The sequence below is a fragment of the Lithobates pipiens genome, unplaced genomic scaffold, assembly GCF_037356315.1.
Source record: "Lithobates pipiens isolate NorthernLeopardFrog02 unplaced genomic scaffold, aLitPip1_a1.2 Scaffold_23, whole genome shotgun sequence".
NCBI classification, from domain to species: domain Eukaryota; kingdom Metazoa; phylum Chordata; class Amphibia; order Anura; family Ranidae; genus Lithobates; species Lithobates pipiens.
In genome coordinates, this window is record NW_027507785.1 from 111,105,851 (window position 1) to 111,119,236 (window position 13,386).

Genomic DNA, 13,386 nt, shown 5'->3' on the forward strand with positions numbered 1-13,386 from the left:
AGCCCCGCCCAGCCCCTCCCTCCTCCACACCATTGGCTGGCAGAGGCAGGACCTGCTTCTTTCCCCGCCCACACTCCGGGGCAGCCCGTGTGCTGTCTGTGAGGAGGATGTGTGGGCGGGAAAGTTCAATCTGAGCAGTCGGCTGGAATCCAATAAGGCTCCTGGGAGGCTGAGACCATCCTAGTAAGTGAACTCCTCCTCCCTCCCCCACTTTGCAGCCAACAAGTTTTTTTTTTTTTTCTAGCAGCCTGAGCAGTACCTTCTAGATGGTATGATGTGGGCTCACACTGGAATGCTGCGGTTTGGCTGCAGTGCTGGTGTCCTGGCAGTCTTCCTGCATGTTGTCCCTGGTCCCATAGAGGTTGCACATTTTTACTGCATGTTCTGAAAACGTCCTGCATGCTGCATCTTTGTTGCAATTCCAGAAAATGCAGCAAAAATGTGCAACCTAAAAGAAGTCTGGGGGACTGTGAAAGCCGCCAGTACACTCGCACTGCAGCACACTAAAGGCTTGTATTCACTTGCAGCAGCCACTCCTCTAAAAAGTGATCCATGCTCAGGTCACTTTTCAGAGGCATTTGACAGGCAGTGAGGAGTTGATATTACATTTCATCCCTGCCTGTTTTAACCCTCTAAATGCCATTCCCTGCAGGTAATTATACGGTTCACTTTGAACTCCACCTCATTTCCATTACTCTCTGTAGGTATTAGATGTGCTCTCACCTTATTGTTTGCACATCTAATATCCAAGGGTACTTTCACACTGGGGCGGTGTGGGCAGTAGTGGTAAAGCATTGCTCGTTTTAGCAGCGCTAGCGGGGCACTTTTAAAACCCACTAGCAGCTCAAGAAAGACTTAAAACCGCCTGTGTTGCTCATTTCAGTGGGCAGGGCACCTCTCCCAAACCGCCCCAATAATGCTGCTTGCAGGACTTTTCAGAATGTACTACAAGCGCACCGCCCCATTCTGAGGGCGCTCGGGGCTTTCACACTGGGGTGGCATGAGAGGCAGTTTACAGGCGCTATTTTTAGCACTAAAACGCCTGTAAAGCGCCTTCAGTGTGAAAGGGCCCTAAAAAGAATTCTGGAAATAAGGTGGAGTTCAAAGTGAATTTCTACACCTAAGTGGAGCGCTCCTTTCAGAAGATTTGAGGATATTATTAAACAGAGACTGGTGGACTTAGGCCACCATAGACAGATTGAAATTCTGCCTGTTCAGCAGAAATTTCAATCAATCTATGTGCAGACTGGCTGCACAGAATTCGATCTATCAACTGACAATACAACCAGCTTGTCTTTATTTCTTTTTTTTGATCACTGCTGGCTGCTAAGCTGCCGGCAGCGATCACTGTATTCTGATGGCTTGAAAACTTTCACCTCAGAGCACACACCCACACACGGCCCTTATGGATGGTTAGTAAATCAAGTGCCAGGCTTCACTAGCATTACACCTGTGTGACTGTGACCAAGTCTGGGCACAAGCTAGCACAGGCTCCTGGAAACATGGGAAGGGTGGCCAGTAAGAGGAGAGCTGGGAAATTACATTACTTGCCTCATATTCCTGCCACTCCTAAACCTGCTCCACTGCAGCACCAGACCCACAATGCCCTTAATCTGGCTGGTGCCCCAGGGTGTGCACCTGCATGTGCTTTTCTCACTACCCGCAATTGACACAGGTGGAGCCTGCACCCTGGTGAATATGGTGGTCATGCCAGGGAGAAAGCAGGACTTGCATGTTTAGCCTGCTGAACTCGCTGTGACTCTTGGCTACTCTGCTGGCTTGGCTTGCCCAGTGGTGTGGTGCTCACTCACCAGAGAAGCTCCAGACTCCACAGGTAGCACTTAGTGTGGCAGCAGTGACAGAACAGTCTTTAGTTTTCACCTTCCTGCAGTCTTATTGGTCTTTGTACTGGGTGTAGGGAAGGGGCAAGCTCTTTTTCTCAGTCTCTCTGGGGCAATCATGCAGTCTCTCTCTGGGAGACTGCTCCAAAATGATTGCCCCCACAGGGAGCGACTGCTCCACACTGCCCCCACAGAGAGCGCAACTGCTCCACACTGCCCCCACAGAGAGCGCGACTGCTCCACACTGCCCCCACAGAGAGCGCGACCGCTTCACACTGCCCGCACAGAGAGCGCGACCGCTTCACACTGCCCGCACAGAAATCGCGACCGCTTCACACTGCCCGCACAGAGAGCGCGACCGCTTCACACTGCCCGCACAGAGAGCGCGACCGCTTCACACTGCCCGCACAGAGAGCGCGACCGCTTCACACTGCCCGCACAGAGAGCGCGACCGCTTCACACTGCCCGCACAGAGAGCGCGACCGCTTCACACTGCCCGCACAGAGAGCGCGACCGCTTCACACTGCCCGCACAGAGAGAGCGACCGCTTCACACTGCCCGCACAGAGAGAGCGACCGCCAGTGTCAAGCAGGCTCTCTCTCTCTCGGGCAATGTGGAGCAGTCTCCCTCCCTCTCTGTATGGGAAATGTGGTGTAATGGATGGTCAGCTGATTCTGGGGTTCAATGGGCCACTTGACTGGACTTTTCCCCCAGGCCTAAGGCTGCCAGCTCTCCCCTGAGTAAAAGTGTTAAGCGAGAACTGATTTATGTGAATTTACTATCAGCATTGTAACAACCACAATGGCAGCTACTGATAGCAAGAGAATGTTCTGAATATTCAAAAGTACAGTATAATTAGAATCTGGATTCATATCTTCAAATACCAGTGAAACAATGCCTATATGTCTACATCTCCAAACCAGGTAGTACTGCTGGAAATTGTTTGTTTCTTTCTAATTCAGTATCTTTTCCACTTTTTTGCAGGCTATGTACAGCGTTTGCGTGCACTGGGTAAAGGTCATATATTTTAATTTATTTGAAAAATTGAATTTACCTGACAAGTCCTGCTGTTTGTCCTCTAGAAACAGCTGTTTCATACTGTTTTCTTGCAACTTCTTTTTCCTTAATTATTCCAGGATACTCTACTCCATCGATTTTCCTTAATAAGAAAACAATTTTTCTGTTACATAAGTAAAAGATACTATGATCAAGACATTAATATGTTTCAAGAACAATTCCAGGCAATTAGAAAAGCAACTATTGCTATCTCATAGGCAACTTGGTCAAAGCTGAAAAGTTTATTTAAATTGTCTCTCAAAAAGACTAGAGGTGCATGCACATATAGCTGCTTTATGTGTTCTCATTTAGCCTAAATGCCATGCACATCTGAACCAGCAAAGTTTCTGCACTTCATTGTTGTGACGGAGCTTGTTCACCTCCCTGGCCACCTCCAATTCACCAATGAGGCAGTCCATACAGCCTATTAGAATGCAAAACCTGCTTAAGCAGGTCAAAGACAGGTCAGATGAAGGTCAGCTGTACCTGTGAATGAATTCTGAGTGAAGTCATGTTTCAAAGTGATTTCATCGATACAAGTCCAAAGCCTGTCAATACAGGGCAATAAGCTGATGAGGGACAAAGGAAACTTACATCAAAAGGACTAGAATATATCAAGACTGCTGTTTGTTCCTGATTCATGTACCTGTCAGAGACAGGTAGGTATGTAGACTGAGATGGGAGAAATTGGGAAATTATCATTTGCGGTCCACAAGTTCACACACTTTTTAAGAGGGTTACAGCTTTATAATCCCTATCATCAGGGAACATAAGTAACAGATTAAGGAGACCCAAAAAGTCACCATAGATTGACAAAAGTACAAACTCTCCATCCAAGAGATTGCTGGTCTTAATTCCCATGGTGGAAAATACATTTTTAGCTAAGTGCCAGGAGCCTTATGAGATAGTGTAAAGAGTGGGGGAGGTGAACTGCAAGGTTTACAAGTCAGACAAATTCAAAATAAACAAATTTGATTCAGGCTTGGAAGGATAAAAGAGGCACACTCCGCCATGATTGGTTAGGCTATGGTGCCTGGAGGAAGGATATATACATTTAAAATGGTAAAACTCTGTCCAAAAAAGAAAAAGTAAAAGAATGTCTGTAGCAGAATAAGGATGTATAATCAGAGTTTTCTGACCGCACTGGGGTAACTGTTCATAATATTGTCACGTACCCTAATGTTGTTTCCATCTTGAGCCCTATAGAATTCCACAAATCCGCAAACAGCCGGCAGAGGAGGTACAAAGAATGTTATACCCTATGGCAATAGAAGGATCCTAAAGTGAACATAGTGGCCCTAGAATCTTGGTTCCCAAACCAGATGGTTTCTTCAGATTTTGCATCAACTTCCGAAAACTTAAGGATATATCAACGTTAAGATGAGGTTTGATGCTTACCCCATCCTCTGGGTCACTCTTAATCTCACTAGGAAATATTATCAGGTTCCCCTATCCAGCAGGGTTTGTTTCAGTATGCTTGAATGCCTTTGGACTAAAAGCTTATGTTAATTTCCAGCAAATAATGAACAATATTCTTAGACCTCATGAACACATTACAGTGGCCTATCTACATGATGTAGCTATTTTTGGCACAGACTGGGAAAGTCACCTACCTAAGGTGCAGGCTGTATTCTGTGTGCTGGGTGCAGGGTTCTATTAGGAATGTGAGCTTAACAGCAAACCCAAAAAAGTATGATAGGGTTAGATGAGGCTCTGGATCTTGGATACACCATTTGGTAGGACCTTATAAAACCCCAAATCACTAATGTAGAAGCAGTTAGGGTATAGCCTCCTGTTACCAAGAAAAAATTCAGATCTTACGTGGGTATTCGTGGGTACTTCCATAGGTTTAACCTAATTTTTAGCAGCTTTAACTGACCTAACCAAAGGCAAGAACTCTGTAGGCATTAAGTCCAAAAGGCGGAAGAAGCTTTTGAAACTTTTAAGCAAGCTCTCTGTAGAAATGTGGTGCTCGTAGACCCAAGTTTTCATGACCAATACCTCAACTGTCAGTCTCAGGGTTAGAGAAGACTGCATTGGTTTCCTTCCTATCCCTTAAAGGGACCCAAGCACATTTGACCTATCTAATAGTTTGATGTCTGGACAGAAGGGGAGGTGCTGATTTTATCACCAGGGTGAATGCACAAGGGTGTATGCATGAGGAGGAGGTTTGCTATCATTACACCAGAATGATTATTGATTGTGAAGTGTTTTTCTCTAAGTGCCTAATGTTGATATTGATCACAGACTTTTATGATAGAATTGGACTTTAGTATTGGATGCACTTTAACGGAAGTTTATTATTGGATGCACTTATGCATACAGACTTTATTTACACAAAGTTTTTTACACTAATTTTATTTGTTTTGGCACTCATTCTGTTTTTGTATATATTTCACCATTGATGGTTGCCTGTGGATGCTATCTAATATTTTTGGTGGCGCTGCACTATTTGGGTTATTTATTCTGGGCCCAATTGTAGATGGAGAGGAGCACCTGTAGTCTATTTGAGTTGGAAGCTGACGCTGGCAGAGCAAAATTATAATATGGTGGAGCAAGAGTGTCTGGCCAGTAAGTGGCCCAGGTCAAGGAGCACAATTCAAGGGTTACCTTTTGGTCCCCCCCCCTCCCCCCAGGATTTTCCAAAATAGAAAACTGAGCTGGTTATAATAAAAAACGTGATTACCTTCTCAAGAACATCTGAGCTGCAGATGTTTTAACCTCTAGGTTCAAATGAAAGGAAAGTGTGTGTGTGTGGGGGGGGGGGGGGTGGGGGGGGACAGAAAGTATCCAAGCTGGATAAGGGCATGGTCAAGGATGGAGTGCATGCATCACCCAGACTGTGATTTATTACTGGTTGGATCTCTGCAATCTGTGAAATCTGACTGTTTATCAGTAAACGGGATTAATAGCTGAATATGCCCTCTCACACAAAGAAGTGTAGTAGTGAGATGGTAGAGGGATTGATTCAGTCTTTGCTTGCTTGCTTTGCTCATTATAAAAGCATGTTAATATTTGACCTTGATGCCATAGCTTCCAGTAAGTTCAGTCCAGCCAGAAAATACTGTTTTAGGGCTTGCTGGCCCATATTTCTCAGAGTCTGCTTTCAACCTCTGAAGTGCTGCTCTAGTGCCTTCAGGACACACTCCAGTTGTGTCTAGTCCCCTTGGATGGTGGCCCAGTGAACCAGGATACCCAGATGTTCTACTCATACAGAAGCACCCTTTACACTGTTATTCTCACACCTGCGCACACAGCCTTCTGTTCTTCAGAGAGACCTAGACACAGGGTTAGAGGCTTTGTCCCTCCCAAGACACTGGGCTCCAGAACCCAATCCAAGAATTCCAAAACCCAGAGAAAACACAAAAAACGACTGTACAAACCATGTACCTCTTTTTGTACAGTGACAGGGCCCAATACAATATGTATTTATTATGTACAAAATAAATCATAAATTTGCTAAATGCCTAATAGGGGGGATATAAAAATTACTGTATACATCTTTCATTTACTCCCTCCTGTAAAAGATAGCAAATACTTACATGATAAAATTGGTTATGAAAGCAGTTTTGGGCAGATCCACATCAAAGACGGCTTCTTCAGATCTGTTAGCATGATTAACGGCCCTGCTTGTGATGACATTGTGGGCAAAGCGAGATGTGACCTTACTGATAATGCTAATGTTGTAGACCTCTATGCCATCCACATTCTAAATAACATAAAACAGTTTTATAGATTACAATCTCCTATATATTAAGGTTATGACTCGAGTTTTCTGTAACAAAATCCTGCTTTAAAATGCAAGCATGCATTAAGTGTTGTACAAAGCTTTATATATGCCAATGTCCTTTTCTTCTACAATTAGATTACACTGCATAAAACTACGGATGTTGCAGCACTAGGTGTGCGTGCCTTCCATTTCTGTTTTTCTTGTAGTTCCTTTCGGATTGCTCTGAGGAAGACAGCATCCACCTACATTTGGGATACCATATATACCTTTCGCACTACCATTTTAGCTGACATCTGTTACTCCTCACCTTGGAAGACCTATTAGCGCTGGAAGTGACTGTTTTTTATAACCTTTTTTGTAGCCGCTGGGAGGATTAATGGGAATACTATAGAGTTTCACTTAAGTGGCAGCTCTGAATTTGCTCTATCTGCTGACATCACATCCAGGATAGGGAGCCCAGCAGCAGTCTCAGGGCCATTGGATGTCTACAGAGGGAAGGCTTTTGCATGCATAAAATACTTTAGATGAACACATAATCTTAGAGCGGTTCTAAAGGATACATATTCTTTTACCTAAAATAAAAATTATTTTATACTAATGGGATTGCACAGAATGGCCCAAACCTTCCTCTTCTGGGGTCCCCTGCCATCACTTTCTGCTCCTCCTTTTCGGTCTCTGCCCCCATAGCAAGCCACTTGCTATGGGAGCAGATGTGCAGGCTTGCTCCTGAGCAGAGCTGTGTACATCTATAGAGATACATAGTGTGGTCCCGCCCCCACTCTCTGTTTACAGGATATGACTGACAGCAGCCAGAGCCAATGGCTCCTATTGCTTCTTCTGTATCCCGTGAATGCAAAGAGAGAGAGAGCTGCTACAGACAGGCACAGCACTAAAAGTGAGGTAAGTATTTGGAGATACTGCTACTGGGACATGTTTTACCTTAATGCATTAAGGTAAAAAATGTTGACTGTAGAACTTTAGAAACACTTTAAAGTCAGATTTTTGTTGAAAATCATGGTTTGGCAACAGGGTCTCTTTAATGTGATGGGTGATATCAGTGATCCATAAGAGGGCTTAGATGGTGAAAGTGATTTAAATAAAGATGTAATGAAGGTCAAACAGTCTTTCATGAAAAAACAGCATTGTTTACCATACACAGTACAAATTTAAATGTATTCCCATTAGGGTTCAGATCTACTTTAATGTAGAACTGTGGCCAGGCTGTGGACGTTGAAAAATGTACATATTCCAAACAAGCAGTAAATGAGCTTTAAAAAATAATCTTTATATTTTTTTTTTTTTAGGGGTCTGGTCCAGAGATGTTACAGGCCTTCTTCTCCTCCATCTTCTTCTGGGCAGATTCTAAATGCTGCATGAAATGTCGGGGTGACACTCTTTGCAGCATTCTCCCATGAATCCAGGGTAGGGGTTGAGCCATAGGCTCTCAGGAAGAGGGTTAAACGATGCTGAGCTAGAGAGGAGTAGTGCTGGATTGGTGAGCCTTTGGGGTACAACACTCTAGAGGAATGAGTACAACAGCTGCTTTTAATTTTAGGAACTGCCTGGGGACTGCAAATTTGGTGTGTGTGTGATCTCTGCAGTCACAGTGGAATAATTCATCCTCAGAGTTCACAAAAGAAAATGTAAAGTTGACTCTCGGCACTCTGCTTCCTCCCCTCTTCGTGAACATCTGCTCTGTGTTAACCTAGATATTAGAATACCAGTAGGCTGTCAAGTTCCTGCTGGAAGGTGGAGCAAAATTAACTGTTGAAAAATAAAATTAAATAGGCACATGCATCAAGCAAATAATTAACAAATCAGATGCAAATCAGGCAGCCTGATGGATAGCAAAGTCTATGAGAAACTTTTAAACACATACGGTATATATGACCCCTTCACCTAGAATCTTTGAAGCAAACTGAGACAGGTTTTGCAAAAGTTTGAAACAGATGAAGCGCTGGAAATAATGTAAATTTTCACCCAAAACAGGGGCGCAATTAAAGTGGAAGTTAACTGCCATGCATGACTTTTACCTATAGGTAGGCCTATAATAAGGCTTACCTATACTATAGTTAATGTAAATATCTCCTAAACATACAACGTCTAGGAGATAGTTACTGTACATGCAGCCAGGGACATCACAGGCGCATGCGCTCTGAAGGAACGGCCACCTGTGCCTTTTCTTAAGAGTCCCGTGCCATAACCAGTGGCTCCAGCTTGCATGCGCGGGAGAGATGTCACCGCGGCTCCGGTCAGTCACAGAGCTGGAGTCTGCAAACCTGGAAGCAAGACGGGTGAAGATGGTAAGTTTAACATAATGTGCTAGTATGCTAAAAAAACGTCCAACGTCTGCTTTAAGGTATGACCAGCGGCAGGTTTTATTCTGTCACAGAACTATCTTAAAGAAGCTGGGAGATTCATTTTTGTATAAAGCTACTGAATTATAATAATTCCTCTTTATCATGGTCTTTCCTTGAATTGGTAAATGTCCTTTCCAATTCTTTAAACTGTAAACTTTGAACTAACTCCATAATGCCTGCAACTTCAGAGGTCAGTGAGGGCTTGTTGTAAAGCTCACATACAGCTTTTTAAGAATATGCAAAAATGGAATGTCTGTATTTGGCCACAGTTCTACTTTAAGCATGTAGTATGAATATCTGTAAAAAGGATCATATGGATAGCTTATAGCATTTAACACTGCTTTATCCTAGTTCTCTATTAAATACATTATTAGCATAAGGACTCATGCACACTTTAAGTTTAGAGGCAGAGAAAAGACACCTCACTTGTGCATTCAAGAGAGGGGTGTTTTGGTGGAAAAAAACACCTAACATGCCTAAAATGTGGGTAAACGCTGGGTGCATTTAGCACTTGTGCATTTTTTCATTTTAATGGTCAGAGATAAATTAATATTCTGCCCAATGAAATGCATCTAAAAAAAACAGAGCTAAGGAGTGTTTTTGCAGCTGCCAAGAGCACCGGTGTGCATGAAGCCTAAGTAGGAAGAGACAATGGTTAGCACAAAACGGCTTTAGAAAACTGTACAAAAGATTTAAGGGCAACACAACAACTTTGATATTGCTTTGTTATTTCCATATGAAAAACAAACAAACAAACAAAAAAAAAAAATCAAACAAAAAACAAACAAACAAAAAAACCTCCATAAAACGACATCTTGTACAATTACTTTAACAAGTACTTGAGGTCCTTACCGCGGTAGTGCTTCTTTTCTGTGGGGAAAAACAGACATAATACATTACAAAAAAATCAAGTGCCCTTTGTAAGTATTAGAGATTTAAAGGTTTAGAACACCCAAATATGATATTTCATCTATTACTGGAGTCTGGTGGGCCGTGTTACTTGCTGACTTCTTCTCTTGTGGAATCCAGTTGTTAAAGTATATTCCCAGCTCACTTTTTTGATAAAATGAGAAAGGGTTAGAACCTCAAGCTGGGTTCACGCTATTGCGAATTGAATGCGGATTTCCCTGCATCCAATTCACATGTCAAGAGACTGTGACCGGCTCTCAGTGTAGCCGGTTCACACAACTCGGAGCCGCTGCGGAGCAAATTACATAGGAGTCCTATGCGTCTTCTGTTCAGCTTCAGGTCCAAATTCAGACAAAAACTTGTATCACAATTGAACCTGAAATGGTGAACAGGGATGCACCGGACCCCTGCTTTATAGTCAGCCATAAAAAATATACATTCATTTTAGAGCAGTGGAAATTAACGATTAATTCCTTGATTAATCGTTAATGTTTTTGATTGATCAAAATTCTTTTGATCAGTACTCAACTCTCTGCTGGCTTCCTCGTCTTCAGGGTGTTCCACTTTAGATCCGGTGACATCACGGACAGCTACTACGTCACTGGACTCCTCCCCTCTTCTCCAAGTGCCTCCGTTTGCTAATGAAGGGAAGGGGGGAGGAGTCCGGTGACATTGATGTCCGTGACGTCACCGGACAGCCTGGACAGTGATGGTAAATATGCAAGTGGTTAACTGGGATCATTCAGTGAGCTAAGTGTAGGCAAATTTGATAACCTCAATTTTTAACATTGTTGTCCTTAGAGGCTGTTAAGCTCTGATATTTTTGCCGTGTGGATCGGCTTCTGCTGTTGCCATGACTAAAATTAGTTGGATCTGTAATAATCGATTAATCGAACACGAAAATTTTAATCAGTAACAGCCTTTTCATTCATTTGTAAGCCTTGTAATGTTTGTCACAATAGGTATAGCCTACACATAATCCACCAAAATGTTCATTTTTAGCATATTAATAACATTTCCATATTGCGTATTTTACATAGAAGTGTAGCAAATCTCTATGTGTTTAATGAACAACATTCACTCCATCGGGAGAGTATATAGTAGAAATATGAACAGCCAGCCACAGTATTAGAAACTAAATGGTTCATGTTCCACAGATGCTAGCTGGATGACCACATACAGGGCACAAAGGATATCTCCTGAATCCCCCACAACATACAATGGCAATAGTCTTAATACATTTTTCATGTGTAACCCACCAACGTCCATCTCTATTTTTTGCTATATTTTAGTTGTATTAACTCTACATTGATTATCCTGGGTTTGTAACTTGGTGTTAATGTGGTCTACATTGTTCTACAACTTTATTGGTCTGCCTGTAACAGTTGGGATGGATTGGATTAGGTAATATGGCATAGATTTCCCATTATCAAGCCTGTACTCCGATCTACTTTAGATATCTTAACTAGTGATGGATGAATCTGCCTGGGTTTGATTCACAGGAAGTTTTATGAACTCGCCAAAAATTTGCCAATTGTAAACTTTAATGATAACCCCACAACCCACCAAAGTCAACAGGAGGCAGATTTTGAAAATATATTCTCTATATTGTCAAGGCTAATAATGAAGGGATTGTGAAACAATGGGCACAGGTAGGGGATAAGTACCAAAGCAAAAACATTTTCTATATAATATTGCTCTGCCTTGGCCCCTCCCTCAGGATTAGTGCACTCCCAGCATTCTCCTTTTTTTCCCTCATACCTCACCGTCAATGAATGTTGGTTGAACGTCCCTTACCGCTGCAGTCGGCAGCTTCCAGCTGGGTTCAAGCCTCTGCCAGGTGCAGTCCCTATTCTTGGGCAGCTAAATGCGCTGATACGATAGGGAGTCTCTTCTGTGGGTCTTTTGGGACAGCAGTTGTCTCTTAACTAAGAGCTCCTATCTGTATTTATATACTGCCATTTGCTCAGGCCTGCAGTGAAAGCAGCTATATCTATTTTTCACTTAGCTTTAGCCTTCCATTTCTCCCTCTGGTCATCCATTCTCTCTCGCTTTACTTTCTTTTTGTTCCTTTCTCTCTTATTCACTTTCTTCCTCCCCCACCACCTTCCCCTATTTGTGATGTTGTGCCTTCATTACTGGTTACTGTGGTGGCTGGCTTTTCTGAGTCCCTCAGAGTCTTCCTGCCCGCTCTGCGCATGCGCAGACGCCAGGAGCTTGGTTTTCTGGGCTGAGTTGGGTGGGCCTCATAGGTCCTATTGCTGCCGGATGCACATGAGCGTCCTGGCCTGAGGTTGTGGTGGCCATCTTGAATGGGGCAAATTTTTTATTTTCTGCCCTTGTTTGTCAAAATAATTTTTTAGAGGGTTGTATCTTCCACAGATGTCCCTCCCCTTTCCACTGTTTATTACTGGGGGCTTTCAGCATGGCAGTCTGTTATCTGAGAAGGTTGCCTATGCGGGGAGCTCCTGGAGGGAACCCTGTTTTTTGCCAACGTTAAATATCATTTCTTTCTTTTTCTTTACTCAGGAATACCTTTCCTTGAATAACAATTGCTAACTCCTTTATCTTTCTTTAGCTGCTTTTTCAGTCTGTTGCCTAAAATAAGCAGTACGCCACCCAAACAAGACCCTCTCCAACATTTAAGGTAGGGACCATCCTCCAGATGAGTAAAAAAAGAAAAGAAAAAAAAAAAGAGAGCACTTATGATGGTACGTTTATGTATATCAGCCTTGTACACCAGAAGAAGTCCAAACGGACATCAAGGTGACATAAACAAACCTATGAAGGCCCTAACCAGATCAGGATACCAAGAGGTGAGGGTTCATTTGTAAAAAGACATAGTCCTTCACATTCACCAACTCTCAAATCCCTAAATGCTGATCATGGGGGGTCATCCCTTTACCAGCCAATTGGTCTGCAAACGCTGTTTTAGAGTCTATGCAGCAGACAGAGAGTCAGAGGGTTAACAGGTAAGCTGTCCTACTAAAAGGATGAGCAGGGGTTACATAGCGGAAAGAGCAACAGCAGTTCCATTGCAGAAATGAGCTTAATCTCCTCCAGAGAAGTTAACTCTTCCTGGCCTATCCTCGAGAGAATCCTCTCACCATGCAGCAAGTATCCCTCCTAGACATCTGGATGGTGGTGGGCCATCTGAGGATACCTCAGAAGAGCTCAGACTTCAACTTTTTCATAGTTCAGCCCTATGTCCAGGCTGTAAAGCCAGCTATTGGCTGGGAGAAAGCCGAAACTACATCTCAGTAGCCAAAAGATGTACTTCACATTTCTAAAGAAGCAGGTTTCCTTCTTTCGGCTCGGTTTCCACTAGTGTGACTTGTAATGCGACTTGGGACTGCAAAATCGCATGACAAGTTGTACCCCATGATTTCCAATGAGTACCATTTATATATGTGCGATTTCAAGTCTTACCGAATTCAAAGTGGTCCCTGCACTACTTTGGTCCCACTTTGATGTGACTTGAGGTCCATAG

At 43.1% G+C, this 13,386-nt stretch overlaps 1 protein-coding gene across 2 annotated transcripts in view; it reads right to left on the reverse strand.

Annotated features, from left to right (window-relative positions):
• LOC143927808 (inter-alpha-trypsin inhibitor heavy chain H3-like) overlaps positions 1-13,386 on the reverse strand; it is a 122,523-nt gene that overhangs the window by 83,719 nt on the left and 25,418 nt on the right. The window contains exons 3-5 of one of the 2 annotated variants that reach the window (XM_077452187.1): positions 9,840-9,857; positions 6,440-6,606; positions 2,896-3,000 (exon numbers count right to left, since the gene is read on the reverse strand). In XM_077452187.1, coding sequence (XP_077308313.1) covers positions 2,896-3,000; positions 6,440-6,606; positions 9,840-9,857 — 290 coding nt within the window. The remainder of the gene's footprint in view (positions 1-2,895; positions 3,001-6,439; positions 6,607-9,839; positions 9,858-13,386) is intronic. The other variant, XM_077452188.1, reaches the window with a different exon arrangement.